This window comes from Orbicella franksi, chromosome 8 (assembly GCF_964199315.1).
Source record: "Orbicella franksi chromosome 8, jaOrbFran1.1, whole genome shotgun sequence".
NCBI lineage: Eukaryota > Metazoa > Cnidaria > Anthozoa > Scleractinia > Merulinidae > Orbicella > Orbicella franksi.
In genome coordinates, this window is record NC_138152.1 from 22712204 (window position 1) to 22729403 (window position 17200).

The 17200-nt window shown below is 37.5% G+C and overlaps 2 protein-coding genes across 2 annotated transcripts in view; one reads left to right on the plus strand and one right to left on the minus strand.

Annotated features, from left to right (window-relative positions):
- Positions 1 to 338: 338 nt before the first annotated feature.
- Positions 339 to 5786, minus strand: LOC145494254 (uncharacterized protein KIAA1958-like). The gene is made up of 3 exons (XM_081473704.1): positions 5757 to 5786; positions 5029 to 5121; positions 339 to 1232 (listed from the first exon to the last, which is right to left on the minus strand). The coding sequence occupies exons 1-3, from the start codon at positions 5784 to 5786 to the stop codon at positions 339 to 341; spliced, it is 1017 nt and encodes a 338-aa protein (XP_081329830.1).
- LOC145495063 (insulin-like growth factor-binding protein complex acid labile subunit) overlaps positions 4942 to 17200 on the plus strand; it is a 29974-nt gene continuing 17715 nt past the window's right edge. Inside the window, exons 1-4 of the mRNA XM_081474639.1 lie at positions 4942 to 4982; positions 7779 to 7840; positions 8626 to 8679; positions 12060 to 12177. Coding sequence (XP_081330765.1) covers positions 7792 to 7840; positions 8626 to 8679; positions 12060 to 12177 — 221 coding nt within the window. The 5' untranslated portion in view covers positions 4942 to 4982; positions 7779 to 7791. The remainder of the gene's footprint in view (positions 4983 to 7778; positions 7841 to 8625; positions 8680 to 12059; positions 12178 to 17200) is intronic.

The following is a 17200-nucleotide window of genomic DNA, read 5'->3' on the forward strand; positions in this document are numbered from 1 at the left end:
AGATCGCAAAGAATCTAATTCTTCGATAAAGACACGCTTGTATCCTCGCCTTAGATCGCTTATGCTCTCCTGAACGGCATCATTCTCGGCTTCAAGGTGACGCTGCAGTGACAGCAGTGACTGCAGGGACTTTGCCGGGTAATTAAAGCTGACTTAAAACAACTCTTAAGGGAACAGGACCAGTGCTGTCAATGGCTCGTGAAATGATCTGCCGCTCTCGTTTTTTTCCTGAGTCATAATCGTCAGCCCGTTTGGCAGGTGCGTGACCTGTAATATCCTATATTTCATACTTTGGGGTACCACAACTTTTCAGCTTCTTCACCATGGTTTTTCCTGCACTACGGTTGGTCAAATTCTTCTCGGGACACAGATCCTTCAGCGGTGAGTTTTCTTTCATGTTTTTCATGATTGTGTTTAAGACGTTCTTTCCCATTGGGATTTTCTTGTACCAAACCCTTGAAACTGCATGGCTTGACAATGACAGTGAGGTGAAACGGACCGCTTTTCCTCACGTTGTTTGGTCTCTTCTCCAGGTATAGGTTAAACAAGATGACGGGGCACCTTTCCTTATTCCCTCTGGCAAACATTTTGGAGGTAACTAGTCTGGTTTTCACGCTAAGTCCTCCCTGTGTCCTCTTAGTTGGACCTTCGGCAAAAGTTAGAAATTCGTGTCCGTCGTCGTCGCGTTGTAGAGTGAAATATTCAACTTTCATTTGGTTTTGTTCTTGTCGCCCTCGTAGGCCAAAGTGCTGAGTGTGCAGCCACCACATGGTGTTAAGTAGAGCTCGTGGAGTGCTCGCTCCAAGCTGACTGTTCTGCCAAAGGACTTCTTTCTCTTCTTTTGTCAAACTTCTGGATCGGTTTGGTCGCTTTCCTTTGCCCTGCTCTCGCAGTTTCCTGACCTTCCCTTCGAGGGCTTTTCTGGAGTTAAGAAACTCCCTGTCTCGGATGATAGACTTTCGATATGCTTTTGATTCTAGATATCTCTTCAAAGATACCCGCATTACTTTCAGGCAATCAGGCTGGTAGTCATCCCCGTTGTCTTTTCGTAACTCGGCATAAAACTGCGGCAGTGTTTGCTCGAGTACATCGCTCTCGTACTCTTCTAAATTTGCTTGGAAGTCTTCATTCGCCCACTTTTTAAAAACGTTCTTCCAGTATTCCGTGCTTTTCTTTGTGGTTTCATTTTCCCTCGTCTCTTTTAATTCTTTGATAGATTCCTCGACCGTCAACTACCTCAAAACGAGACGCCATTGTTTCAAGAATTCAACAATTTCTAGATAGCATAAGCTGTTGCTAGGCAATCTGAGGACCAATCGTGAGCGAGTAATTTCGCCCTCTTCACCAGCAAAACTAAGAAAAAATACCCTCTTCATTGACCAATCATCATTCAGTAATTTTGCCTTCTATGTTATTAACTTTGAAAGCGTTGAGGTTCACGTTGACGTACGTGACAACGCAAAAGTTCGCTTTGTACTTCTCACCCCAAGGAAGCCTGTTCAGTACGTATGTTATTAGCTTTTTATTGTACAATGACCCGGGGCAATCGCATTGAATCGTAATCGTTTTGAACGTGTTTGAAACCAAAAATTTTGCCATATCTATTTTGTTTAAAGGCCTAACTTGAGCAATTAACTGTATACAACCCTTGCGAGGATCAAGTTATAATGTCTTCTTCCAATATCACCCTATTGTCAAGCATATAGTTTTAATTTCAAGTAAATGACGACAATTTTAAAATTCACAGACATGTTTTGGCAGAAGCATCTGTCTTCATTGGTGTGTTGCAATATGTGCATAGAGCTTAGAACATCTGCACATCCGGTGAGAAAATCCTTCTCTCAATCATCAATCTAAACTTTTTATCGTAATTCTCACGCTTTCCTTTATTGTAATATTTTATGCTCTTCTTCCCGCTATTGTACTCATTAACATTTTACAGCATTTATATTCCATGCACTATGCTCTATGCACCTTATTGTCAAGCAAATAGTCTCAGAGAATATAGAATTTGGTCAAATCGGGTGTGGTTTCTTCGGGAGGAATCAACAGCTACATGGAATGCAAGAAACTTTATACTCGCAGTCAAAGACAAATTATTAGCGAAGATATCGTAAAGCTGGAAAACGTAATTCTGTTTAGTGAATCTAAAAGTCAAATGATAGTAGAACGTAGAAGATACCATGGGTAATATCGAAGAAGATAACATCTGTGACAAGAAGAAAAATATTCTGTTTTACTGGTCCACAATTTGTAAACTGACCAGTTATTTTAAAATTCCGAATGCCCCTGTCAACAAACAAAATATAAATTCCTAGTGTTAAACAAGTCCATTGTAGAAATCACATTGGTAAATATAGAGGATATTGCATGGCCTCACGCGGAATACAAATTTTGTCATGTCGTGCTGAGGTATCTCTCGAGAATGAATTCAGCGAAGACGAAATTCTTATTCCCAGACGCCAGATAATGCTCTGTTTATTATATATGAATATTGATGAAACATCCAAATTTAATGAAATAGACGTCTCAGGTTTTTATTCATTTTAAAAGCACCGAAAACAGTGGCCAGATCAACTGAGTTAGGGATTTAGATCTAAATGAAAACCAGTGAAACGAAAATAAAGATAAAGAACGTTTGCTTCTTGAGAAAATCTCAGATGTCGAAAGAGAAATTATAGATGACCGTAACAATGACAACATCAACATCCTTACACGTAAAAGCTTAAAAATAGTATCTTCACGGCACGCGACAAGAAATTAAATTTTAGGAACAATAAAAGTCCCGATGTTTCATCAATATCGATATGGTAAAATAATAGTTCATGTTTCTAGCCTGTAGCCTACGTTTATTAAAAATGGCAACAGCTGTGAATGGCGAAAACTTTTCTGTACGATGATTACTTTACTGCTTCTTTTGCTTATCGTTTGACATGACCAGTTGCTAGCAGCAGAGAGAGGACTTTCAGGTGAATTACTTAACTTTTTTTGGTTTTCGTTTAACCTTTTAGTTACCACAAATTGGTATTTGAAAAGCGATCAGAAATTGTACCTTCATGCAGTAGAAATAACTTCCTTTCGGTTAATATGTGGTGAGTGTTCAACATCCTGTTCATAAAAAAATTATTTTGCCACAAATTTTAATTACGGCTTAAAGAATGGAACACGCTGCAACGTGTATCTTAAATAACTTAAAAAGTAAAGTTCTAGCAAGAAACATTTCAGAGATCGTTAAAAGTTCAAAATTGCTGTTCGTTGATTCCTCTTACTTCAACTGAAAGAGGGACATTAAAGTGTTGTCAACTGACTGCTGTTTGGACAAAGATAATCATCAGTATGGTGTGGATAAAACTTCTTGGCAGACAAGGACATTCTCTGAACTAAAATCGAAATGTGCTCAGATATGTGTGGAGAATTAGGATTGTTAGCTTGGGGCCAAGAAAAGGTACATTAAAAAAAAACATTCAGAGCATCCTTTATTGCTTTGCACTGAAAGGAATATATTTTAGAGACTTCTAAACTGTCATTATAGTTCCAAAAACAAACAATTCTACTTCTAGTTAAATGCAAACGGTATCAAGAAACAGTTTTTTTTTCATAGTCTTCCGAGAATATATTAACACTAGTAATAGTTATCACTAGAGCTGCCCCCGCTTTCTTCCATTTCTACTGATTGAAAACAATTGAACATTATTATATGAACTAAAACTTCTATATCTTTTTTTTTGTAAACTTTACCACTCATAACGTTCCTATGACTTAGGCATCTTATCATGGTTATTATCCAAACATTCAACTAAGTAAACTAGACCAACACTTTCTATTTCACTCGTTCCATTCCAGGCAGCCGTGAGTTTTCATCAGTCTAAACTTTTTATTGTAATTCTCACGCTTTCCTTTATTGTAATATTTTATACTCTTCTTCCCGCTATCATACTCAGTAACATTTTCCAGTATTTATATTCCATGCACTATGCTCTATGCACCTTATTGTCAAGCAAATAGTCTCAGAGAATGTAGAAATTGGTGAAATCGGGTGTGGTTTCTTTGGGAGGAATTAACAGCTACATGGAATGCAAGAAACTCTATACTCGCAGTTAAAGACAGAATTATTAGCGAAGATATCGTAAAGCTGGAAAACGTAATTCTGTTTAGTGAATTTAAAAGTCAAATGATAGTAGAACGTAAAAGATACCATCGGTAATATCGAAGAAGATCACATATGCGACAAGAAGAAAACTATTCTGTTTTACTGGTCCACAATTTGTAAACTGACCAGTTATTTTAAAATACCGAATGCCCCTGTCAACAAACAAAATATAAATTCCTAGTGTTAAACAAGTCCATTGTAGAAATCACATTGTTAAAATATAGAGGATATTGCATGGCCTCACAGGGAACACAAATTTTGCCATGTCCTGCTGAGGTATCTCTCGATAATGAATTCAGCGAAGACGAAATTCTTATTCCCAGACGCCAGATAATGCTCTGTTTATTATATATGAATATTGATGAAACATCCAAATTTAATGAAATAGACGTCTCAGGTTTTTATTCATTTTAAAAGCACCGAAAACAGTGGCCAGATCAACTGAGTTAGGGATTTAGATCTAAATGAAAACCAGTGAAACGAAAATAAAGATAAAGAACGTTTGCTTCTTGAGAAAATCTCAGATGTCGAAAGAGAAATTATAGATGACCGTAACAATGACAACATCAACATCCTTACACGTAAAAGCTTAAAAATAGTATCTTCACGGCACGCGACAAGAAATTAAATTTTAGGAACAATAAAAGCCCCAATGTTTCATCAATATCGATGTGGCAAAATTATAGTTCATGTTCCTAGCCTGTAGCCTACGTTTATCAAAAATGGCAACAGCTGTGAATGGCTTTACTTTTCTGTACGATGATTAATTCACTGCTTCTTTTGCTTATCGTTTGACATGACCAGTTGCTAGCAGCAGAGAGAGGACTTTCAGGTGAATTACTTAACTTTTTTTGGTTTTCGTTTAACCTTTTAGTTACCACAAATTGGTATTTGAAAAGCGATAAGAAATTGTACCTTCTTGCAGTAGAAATAAGTTCCTTTCGGTTAATATGTGGTGGGTGTTCAACGTCCTGTTCATAAAAATTGTTTGCCACAAATTTTAATTACGGCTTAAAGAATGGAACACGCTGCAACGTGTATCTTAAATAACTTAAAAAGTAAAGTTCTAGCAAGAAACATTTCAGAGATCGTTAAAAGTTCAAAATTGCTGTTCGTTGATTCCTCTTACTTCAACTGAAAGAGGGACATTAAAGTGTTGTCAACTGACTGCTGTTTGGACAAAGATAATCATCAGTACGGTGTGGATAAAACTTCTTGACAGACAAGGACATTCTCTGAACTAAAATCGAAATGTGCTCAGATATGTGTGGAGAATTAGGATTGTCAGCTTGGGGCCAAGAAAAGGTACATTAAAAAAAAAACATTCAGAGCATCCTTTATTGCTTTGCACTGAAAGGAATATATTTTAGAGACTTCTAAACTGTCATTATAGTTCCCAAAACAAGCAATTCTACTTCTAATTAAATGCAAACGGTATCAATAAACGTGTTTTTTATAGTCTCCGGAAAATATATTAACACTAGTAATAGTTATCACTGAAGCTGCCCCCGCTTTCTTTTATATCTACTGATTTTTCTACTGATTGAAAACAATTGGACATTATTGTAAAACTTCTATATCTTTTTTACTAAACTTTATTACTTACAATGTTCCTATGACTTGGGCATCTTATCATGGTTATCTAAACATTCAACTAAGAAAACTAAAGCAACACTATCTATTTCACTCATATTCCATTCCAGACAGCCGTGAGTTTTCCTCTCGAAGATCACACAAAGTGCTGTCTGAAAAAGAGTTTCCTTTATCGGAACTAATAATCCTGTTACAAAAATTTCACTCAGCAGAAGTTAAGAAAACATGGTTAAAAAATTATAGAGAAACAAACTGCTGTTTCAATTTGATGATGAAACAAACCATTTTTATTTTTATTGTTATAAGAGCAAACGTATCTCGAAAGCAGAACAGCAGTTGAGAAAATCATCTGGAACTGGTTGTCACGATTTTTTTTCTGAGACGGGTAGGAGGAGGAAGCACCCGGCAAAGAAAAGGCCTTTCTCTGCAATTCCCCCTTCCCCTACCCTCTTGCTAAGAAAGGCCTGATACTCAGGTATCAAGTATCGCGTTACTGTCACCTCTAATCTATAAATGCAAATTAGAGTCAAGTTCTTTGTCCTCAACGAAAACGCTGCAAAACATTTACATTTACTTTTGGATTCCTGCCAAGTCATCTAGCCGTGACATGAGCTCTACGTCACGTAAGATTACTCAACAATAATGAGCGATCTCAATAAACGGCATGCCAAAATACTGGCGATCGGAAGTATCTTTGTCACAATTGAACACGAGCGAAGCGACACTCGCCTCGAATATCGAGATTTACCGGTACTTCAGAATTACTTACGATACCTTCTGAGTTGTTTTTATCGCAAAATCCATCTTCAGGATCTTTGAAATCGTTTTCAATTTGTTCTATATCAGGATCTCCGACATTTCGAAGAGAATTTACTTTATTGCGGTATGTTTATTCGAGCCCCAGCAAACTTTCGGCAATCCTTTGCGTACTTTTGGGCAATCCTTTGCGAGCCGTGTTCTGAAAAATCGAGATTTTTTTCTGCATCGGCGAAATTTTCGCGCCTTATACGCGGGGACCTCTAGGGTGCCTCCTCGGGTTTTGGCTGTCTGGGCCAAAACCCTGCGGGGGCAAAAATTAAAATTTATTCTTCCATGCCACTATGTTGGCAAGCAAACAATTGATAAGAGTAACAAAATTATTCAAGATGAAGCAGCCAATTTGTATCTTCAGATGAAGAATAGCTCGCAGTTTCAATAATCGCAGATCTGAAATCCTCGCATAATAAGAGTTAAGGTTATATATCGTATGAGAATGATCGCAAAGATCTTGTGGTCGCTAAGATCACTGAAACAGAATAATTCTCTAATAATAATATTACTTTATATTATTATTAAAATAATATTATTGTCTCAATAATAAAATAATAACGTAAACATTAATACATTCTAAATAATATAATAACAATTTTATTATTTTAACCTGCGTGGCTACACGATCTTAGAGACGGAAACACTTTTCATTTCTCTGAGTTTTAATATATTAGAATACGAGTGTATGTGAAAAAAAAAAAAAAAAAAAAAAAGGAAAAAACGGTGTCACTGTTTTCCAACCAAACTTTTATGGCTTCAAAACCTATCTTCAAGACTCTTTTTGGAGTTATTTAAGCGACGTAATAAAAATAGTGTCTCTCGGTTTATTCACTATTGTGATGCAAAAAGTATTATTTGAATTGTTCTTGGGATTTACTCGAGATCAAACATACAGAATGTTTTTATTCTTGTATATTCTATATGCCATATATCATAGTTTGGGACATTGCTATTAGTTTTTTGCATCATATTTGGTTCGCGTAAAATACAGCTTTCTGATTTTCATTTTTTTTTGTTTATCGTTTCCATGGAAATATTGACTGCCTTAAGTAATGCGTTGTGCGAAACTTTAGTCCATTTCCAAATGCTAGGTGTAGATCTTTTTTTACTAGTGTCATTTCGATCTTGGACTGGGTTTTAAGTGAGTTCCATTCTAAAAGGCATGCATTCAATATGCATTAAATAAATTATGTTCTAATACAACAACATATCTGAAAAGTTTTAGAGTCATTACGGACATGGAAATGTCTCCCAGGAAAAGTGTGTGGACTGCTGTCCTTGTGCTAAGTAAGTGTTTGTGTTTTCATTATTTGTTTTACTCTATTTAAAGGCACTGAGTTGAATTTAAGCTTGAAATGAAGAGGGAAGGCTATGGCGGTCACCATACATGTTTCAATTTTGTTCGCAGAGCCCGAATTCTCCTTACCAGTGGTCGGGAACACGTCTAGCGGTCACTAGTCAAGGGGAACGCGGGCCCTGGGGACATTTTTCAGTTTCCTTGCATTTGGCTGGTGCGCCTGCAATTTGATTTGACCAATCAGGATTCAACAGAGGGAAAAACTGTACTGTCCTTACGCCAAGTGCTTGTTAACAGGAAAGACATTGCAGTCGGGCAACTTTTCTCAATAAAAACGGCGCTAGATATTTGTGAAAAGGGATTTTTAATTCAAAAAAGCTAATCAGATTTTAAACGTGAAAAATATGAAACATTTTGTGCTTTTAATTTGACGCCAAAATGAGTCGTTTGTGTTCGGCCACTCACTCTTCGACGTCTGTCGCCAGGTGGGATAAGAACTGTGTCGTTTTGAACAAAATATATTGTTGCTCGCCAAACTAAACCCAGAATTCTCGATTTAAGCAATAGATCAGAGGCCAAAGCGAGCATGACATTGTTTTTTTTTTTTTTTTAACTGCGAAGAAAGAGACTATTGTGTTGTTTCAATAGGACAACTCAGTTTTCACTGCCGCTCATGCTGCGGGCGCAACCCCCGTATGTGAGGGTTTTTTAAGCAAACGAATTCCCTTTGCGCATGGCATTTAACTCAAGAAAGATGTGTCTCTTTTTCTGGCAGCTGCAATTTTTGTAAAGACGTCTCCTCAACATACTCGTCAGGGAAGCCTTGACCGTAAGTTTCAAAGTAAAACAAAATAAGATAGAATTAAAAAAAAAAATAGGAAATATATATTTTTTTATGTTTATTTGGTAAGTAACAATTATTCCACGAGCACGCGTTGGATATTAGATGATCGATAGCCAACGGGACGCGTAGCGCCGAGTTGGCTATCGATCATCTGATATCCAACAAACGCGAGTGGAATATTGTTTATTGAAAATGCCCCCAGTAGAAAACTAAGATAAAATAAAAATTAAAACGCCCCCAAAAACTACGCGCGCACTTACCATATTTGTAGAGCATGGTATAATGGCTCATATACTATGATGGCTAAGCCAATGAAAACTCTCCAATTGCTTTATCCAATGATCCTTTTTTTAATAATCATGTATACCTGTAGGCTTTTGTCGATTTTGCTAGCATAATTCGGGCACAATTTTCCAAAAATTTAGAGCAGTGCTAGCAGCATAATATGCCAGTTTTACGGGCAGAAATGACAAAAGCCTATATACCTGTGTCCTATGCATACAAGAATCCAACGTGAAAAAAAAAAAAAAAAAAAAAATAGAAAATAAAAAAATAATGAAAAAAAAAAAAATAATAATAATAAAAAAGAAACAAATATGTAGATACCAAAGTTAATATAACTTACAATAAGGGTTCCCTTTTTCAATGTCTGGGATAATCTGTTAACATTGTAATAGTCATCCATCATTATAGGAAAGTCACGTGTAAAGAGTTACAACCCTGCCCATAACTCCTGGGACACTTCTTTCTTCTTTTAATAACATTCCCTCTACCTTCACAATGTTTTGCCTGGCAAGAAAAGATAGATGCCTCCTATTAACTACTAACACTGCTTTCGATCTTGTTACACTGTTTGGAAGAAGGCGGTCTCTGTTTCGTAGCAAATGTATAGAGTATACGTTACCGTTGTTAAAATAGGTGTACCAAAGAGTTACCTTTTATAACTAAGAGATCATGAAGAGTAACAGAATTAATCTCCCATATAGACTTCACTTCAAAGGTAGTCCCGCTCAAACTATTTCTAGATCACTCCAGTGGTTTTGGAAATCCAAAGAGAGTCTAGAAATTGCAAATCCTGCAACGCTGATGTTATCACAATTTAAGTCGCGCTCCACATATTTCCATACTCCACACCAACTGAGTGTCATCGCTAAAAATAGCTTGATAGGGATTACTTGGGAATATGGCTTTTAAGGGGGATTAATTCTTTACCTTTCACCCTTTTCCAGGGGGCAACACTTGCCCCCCTGGCGTACATTTTTTTGTAAAATTGGCAGGTTTGGGGTCCCATCATGATTTTTGCAATAGATTCTTATGAAAGCTCTCATACTGTGGAACCGCGCCTTACGATTACCTCGTTATTACGCCCGCTTATGTTTGTCGCGGCGAAACGCTTATATATTATCTTATATGAAACCTGCGTTAATGTGGCCACCCCATTCATACGGCCAACGGCCACATTCTGAAATCCGAACCTGTCTAATCCTTTATAATTTCACCCCGTTGATATGGCCACTCGAACCAGGTAGTCCCATTGTTAATATTGTATGTACTGATTGAAGGTTCATTTTTTAAATTATATCGCATTCCAGACGCTTACTAAAGAACATTTGTTTAGAAGTTCAATCGTGATATATCTGTTAAGACGTCGCTCAATTTATACCAGTAGTGAAATAGGACATATTCGTTTTCTCGATATTGGACTGCAACAAGCTTGCAATGGAGGCTCATGTGGGGGAATATCATTCAAAGAGAGAAGTGTCATTTGCATTTGAAAAGACTTCCTGCATTAGCCTCAGTTGCAAGCTAGTTCCAGTCCAAAACTGAGAATACGAATATGGTCTATTTAATCCTACCCCGTTTATACGGCTACCTCGTTAATACGGCCTTTGGAGAGCGTATTAACGGAGTTCCACTGTATTGACTAAATTTGGCAAGGGTTATCACCGTGTTTGTACAATTTTCCCGCTTTAAGCCGCACACTCCTTCTGTCCACCGCATAAGCTGATCAGATATTACATATTATTACACATTGAACTGACGATTGGCCGAAAAGCGTACAGTGTATTTTCGAAATCAGCGCCTGTGACGTCATCTAGCTGCAGATAATAAATAATCATATGAAGTATATATGAAATAATTCATATTTGAACTGCGGTAGTAGATGAAAGTGAAGTATGATCATCGCAGTAAATTTTCCAATTTAAGCAACTGGAAAGAAGAAGCCTGAAAAAAATCAGGGCTTCAACGGGACTCGAACCCGTGACCTCCGCGATACCGGTGCGATGTTCTACCAACTGAGCTATGAAGCCACACATTGGGAGCGAGGTCAATTAATTGGGTTCATATCTTCCCGTGAGTGAAATGATGTGAAGTATATATGAAATAATTCATATTTGAACTGCGGTAGTAGAAAGTGAAGTATGATCATCGCAGTAAATTTTCCAATTTAAGCAACTGGAAAGAAGAAGCCTGAAAAAAAAAAAAAGAAAAAAAAAACAGGGCTTCAACGGGACTCGAACCCATGACCTCCGCGATACCGGTGCGATGTTCTACCAACTGAGCTATGAAGCCACACATTGGGAGCGAGGTCAATTAATTGGGTTCATATCTTCCCGTGAGTGAAATGATGTGAAGTATATATGAAATATATCAAATATGAATTATTTCATATATACTTCACATCATTTCACTCACGGGAAGATATGAACCCAATTAATTGACCTCGCTCCCAATGTGTGGCTTCATAGCTCAGTTGGTAGAGCATCGCACCGGTATCGCGGAGGTCGCAGGTTCGAGTCCCGTTGAAGCCCTGATTTTTTTCAGGCTTCTTCTTTCCAGTTGCTTAAATTGGAAAATTTACTGCGATGATCATACTTCACTTCCTTTTAATAAATAATCATATCAAGCTAGGACACTCAAGGTCGCTGGTAGTCATGTGATGTATGACCGCGGTGCATGATTTCTAAGGATAATCATGCCAAGTTCGCGCGGTTTGTGCTGCTTGCCGTCAGTGAAGAAGCAAAAACATGATTTTTTTTCGTTCAATGTATAATAAAACAATTATTAGATTCGATTTTTGTAATATCCAGAATAATGAAGGTCTTGGTAAGGGTTATCAGTGTCAGCCTTCGGCTTCGGCTGATAACCCCTACCTCGACCTTGATTATTCTGGATATCACAAAAACCTCATCTAATGATTGTTTATTTTGTGCTCGAGAAATGTGCTAATTAAGAGGTCTTGAAGAGAACTTTTATGAGAATTTGCAGACACATCAGTCAGTAGATTCAGGAAACAGCATCATTATTTTTCTATTTAAGACGAACACTGATCACTTTTTCTTGCTGTTTGAATTTTTTAACAGCTTGCCCAGATCAATGCAAATGTGGCTTTGATCCCTGGTTCGATGGTCTAAGGGTCTCTTGTGAACGGAAAAATCTGACGTCTATTCCACAGCAATTTCCGCTAAATACTACAACCCTGTAAGTATATCCCTCGTTAGTCTATATTGCTGCCGTAGTGAGTGAGCCTGAAGCGAACGAACGAAGCAGCAGATCTAATCGATAAAATTACTATATATAGGGGAGATCAATCCCTTTTCGTGCAAAACGCCAGGAAATGTGGTTATGCGCGAATGGAAGAATTAAGTTGTGCTGTTTTCCGTGTGCTCTCTTCGATCGATGAAAGCAAGGATGTTAGCCATTGGGAACAACAGGAGCATTAGTCCGTAATATCCAACAAAACACTCTTATGGATACTCAACCAAAACTAACAGAAGTCATGAGGAAAATTACAGAAACGAAGAAGTTAGTAGGTCAAAGGCGCCCGTCGTGATATAGAACCAAGTCAGTTTTCAAAATTTTACCGGCCGCTTAACTTAAGTATTAAAGCTTTCAAAACCAGATGTGTAGAAGTAAATCAGTTGTAATCATTCGTGATAAAGGTTCAGCGTTGTATTGTGCTATTGATGATGTTTAACTACGTAAACTGCCACAACAGCAAGCAAAGTTTTGACTTTTAACCAGGCATCTGTTTTATAGTTGGTAGTAGAGTTCCATGTCATTAAGTGTTATTTGCGCTTTGTTGAAGTAAATATCATTTTAAAAAAAATCACAGATTTTACCGGTACCTTTGTATCTTTTATCTGCACAACTTTATTCAACATTTTGGAAATCACCCGAGGGAAGAATGTGCTTCATTCCAATCCTTCGCAAAAATCGACCTCTTTAGCTTCGCGGTCACGTGAACTACACTGGTTGAACACAACATTCAAGATGGAGAGTTCTTTTGTAGTGTGGACAAAATCGTGGCAAAATCTCGCAAAAGTGTCCTGGATCACAATAGCAAACTTTTTAAAAGGATGTGGAAAAAAGGAAATTGGACAAAAAGGTTTCAAATTCTTCACGAAAAACTACATTCACAATGTTTTCGTGAAAGAGGAACACGTTTGAGTGGGAACCAGTGAAGTGAAAGGCCGCTGTTACCTTAGCCAGAAGAAGAGCGAAGCTCCTCACAGAGTAAAATTGAAGATAGCTGACAGAGAAGGCAGAGGAAATGTGAAAAAAGCAGAATATTCATGCAAAGCGGGGTGAATATAACCGTTAAGTAACACTGCAGTTACAATAGTATTGTCACGCAGTTGTACATGAAGGTCACATTCCACAGGTCAGGATTGTATGCCACTTCTACATCGATAGACAACTATTAAGCCAAAACGCCTTTGGTCGATTCAAAACAATAGTTATCAGGGCTTTTTGAACCTGCCCTATGATTCGTTTTAATAAGAATAATAAAAAGGACGGACGAGGTGAAATTTTCAATTATATTTTCTCCAGATTTTGAAAGTTCCGATTATACTTTTATTAAATTCAATGGTTAGTGTATACCAACACCTTTCAATACTGAATAGAAATCAATATGTTTTGCATTGTTTGGGGTGTGCAATTACAAATTGTTACATTTCAGTCATATTTCCATGTCTGACCCATGTCTTTGTAAAAAGATGTATTGTGTTGTTGAGGTATACTGTAACATGGTAACACAAATAACTCAATTGCAAGGTTGGAGGCAACTGTAACCATGTTTTTGCCTTGTTGTGCTTACTAAATCATGGGTGTCTGCTTGAAATCATGGCAATCCCAGCAGATCAGACTTGTACCAGTGTTCCACAACAGTGGCATAAACCAAGAGGTACAAATATTGATCCAGAAACAGTGATGAAATGCACTTTTGTCAAAGCTTCATCTGATCAAGGTCGCAAACAAAAACTGGCTCCTGTAACTGGCAGAATTTATGATGCACGGGGTAAACATCTCAAGTTAAATGGGTGGAAGCAGCAAGATGTGACAAAAATGTGTCACTGTATTTCCACAGAAAAAAACAAAATTCCCCTTTTTCTTACCTACTAAGTGATCAGGAGTGTTCATCAGCTACCCATACTGTTTTTGGCAATGTCCCCCTGGGTTCAACTTTAGGCTATCAATTGACTGATTTAAAGGAAACCAAAAAAAAACCATTGCTTTTTATAAACCAAACAATTTTGTAACACTTCCACGGGATCAGCAACCACAGGCAGTGTTGGTTTTTCCAACCATCTCAGTTTCTAGCGTATGCCGTGAATCATTTTTCCCCCAGTAACTTTTCATATACAACGTCAGAACCAAATGTGCAAAACATTAGTATAAACATTGAACGAGCTTGGGACATCCAGATCAACACTGTTAGCCAAGCTCAGGGCCCCACGTAGTTTGAAGAACGTAAACGTCGACTTACACCTTCAAATTTTGGGAAAGTACTTCATAGAAAACAGGAGCCTACAGAGCCATTTCTTAAAAGTATTTTTGAAGCAAAGGATCTTTCAAATGTATCATCAATTCGTCATGGCAAACAAAATGAAAAAGTAGTTAGATCTCACTATGCAAGGAAAATTCGCAAGCACTTGAATAAGAACTTTACAGTATATGACAATGGTCTTGTGGTAATCCCCCACCACCCCTGCCTGGGTGCCACTACCGATGTTAGGGTGTTTGACTCAAGGTCTGTCCGTCCCTTTAGATTATTGGAAATCCAGAGTCCATACACTTGGAGTAATCACTCCATGGACGCAGCATGTAAGGACGTAAATTTCCTCTGCAGTATGGTTGATGGAGTCCCAAAGTTAAGAACTGATGACAAAGAGGGTTATTATGCACAAATCCAGCGTCAACTTGCCCTTAGTGACTTACCTTGGTGTGATTTTTTAATATATCTATCAGGATCACGCGGTCTTGCTGTAGAGCGTACTAGATTTTATCCTACCTACTGGAACAATACACTTTCACAAAAGTTGACCACATTCTATTTTAAGCATTGCATTCCATCTGTTAATTCATGTGAAGTATCACTCTGCCACACCTACAGTGTAACTGTTAATACTGCATCAAAATTAATGGCTCAGTGGAGGCTCCTTTGAATGGATAAGCAAGGAAAACAAGTGTTTTAGTTATTGTTACAAAGGAGTACTTTAGTTAACGTTCCTTGGATATGAACATAAGGACAAACATAAGTTAGATTACAGGTTCTTATTAAATAATATAATAAGCAGTTTTTTCAATCTCTATCTCAGGTTTCTGTCATGTTTTGTTTTGAAAGTAGGTCTTGATTTGTTTTACTGTTGCAAAAGTTAGTATTTGTCATACTCAGCTAAAATAGGATCCATAAAGTTTGAGAGTAGACAGCAAACTGTCCAACGTTGATTTATTGTTCCCAATGAGCTGATCGGGAGTCTACTGTTGAAAAAAAGAAAACGCCTAACTTTTCAAATGGCCCTTTACACATGAATTCTGTGTAGCTGTTGTCTGTGTTCTGTATTCTTATGACTTTCATCGAATTGTGATTTTTCTTTTAAAAATGTAGGGGTGTTAAGTTGTAGTCCGATTTTCTGTAAATCTCCTCCTATATCAAATCCCTTATCAGCCATTATGCTGTCACCTTCAAAGATCTCTGATACTCCCTTCTTCCCTGAGAGTAAATCGAGAAAACCACTCCTATAAACTATCTGTTTGTCGTATATTGACCCCGTATACAACTGTGAAATGAACATGAAGCCTCCCATAGAATCAACTCCAACCAAGGAATTCAATGTATTCGTAGATTTATAGTTTGAATAACTCTGAGACTGAATAACAAGGGAGGACGGACACTAAATTTTCAACGCAGTGCAGTCACTAATAATAATGTTATTTGGATAATCTTCCTTGAACGTTTTGGGCATGCGTTCAAGGATGACGTTCCTATGAGGCCACATTTTTAGGGTGCCAAGTTGAATAAACAACAGATTTAACCATGAAATAAATGTATTTGATATTGTCGCTTCTGCAACATTAAGTCTCATTGCTAAGTCAAGATTGGTCAGGCCTAAACGGAGTTTCATCAGAACTAGCCACAGATAAAACATGATCTCTTGAAGAACCAGCATCAGTTTCTAGTGCCGAGCTCCCATCATCATCATCATTATCACTTTGTGTTTCTTGATCAGAATAACAACGAAGTATCAATTTCGTGCTCTTTGCTTGCCTTCGTGTTCCATTAAGTGATGTTTTCGTTTTCGGTGCCCTCCTGGGAGGAAAAAGTCAAGTACCCTTCGGAACTTTTCGTGGCTGGAAAACCCATTTAAATGGCTGAATTATTTCTTTTCTTTGTCTCTGGTGCGCGCCAGATCTCTCAAAACACTCATTGAGAATGTTCATAAAGGTATCTCAATGTAACATTGAGTTTTTTTTTGACTGAATGAAATGACCACAAAATGAACGGTCCACTTCAGGCGGTGTTAGTTTTATTATTATTACTATTATTATTATTATTATTAGTAGTAGTAGTAGTATTAGCATTATTTCTTAAATTTCTATTTTTAGTTCTACTTATGTGTTTCATTATTCTTTCAATTCACTTTTGAATTTTATTTTATTTCTAATTTTTCTTTTCTTTTCTTTTCTTTTTGTTTTTTCTTTTTCTTTGTTACTTTTTTACACTCCGCACCCCGCACTCCGCGTTTTCGAAACATCCATTAACGATCTCGAACCGGAAATCATTCAGCCGTGACCTAAAACCGTCTAGAATGTTCTATTTGTCACGTAATATTCGAATTTAGAAACCTTGCAATAAGTTTCTGGAAACTCTACGTGTACTTGTATAAGAGCACGAGTGTCGTCCGTGAGTGAGCGATGAAACTGTAATGAAGCTGTTAGGTGCTGCAATCTGGGAAATTAAATAAACCAGTTTGTAACTGTTACCAACGATCCTTAGTTCTGTATGGGAACATAGGCGTAGGGGCAACTTTTTGCCAGGGGGGGAGGGAGGGGGGGCTGGTGAGCCAGTTACCCCAAAAAAATTCGCTCAAGTTGTCCAAACATTTACGAAACTGAGTCGAAAAGAAACGAGGGTCGCTAGCGTTGCACTAACATAGACCTGCACATGAAGTTAAAATATTCTTAGATTTGATTCTGTCATATTAGCTCATAAAACACG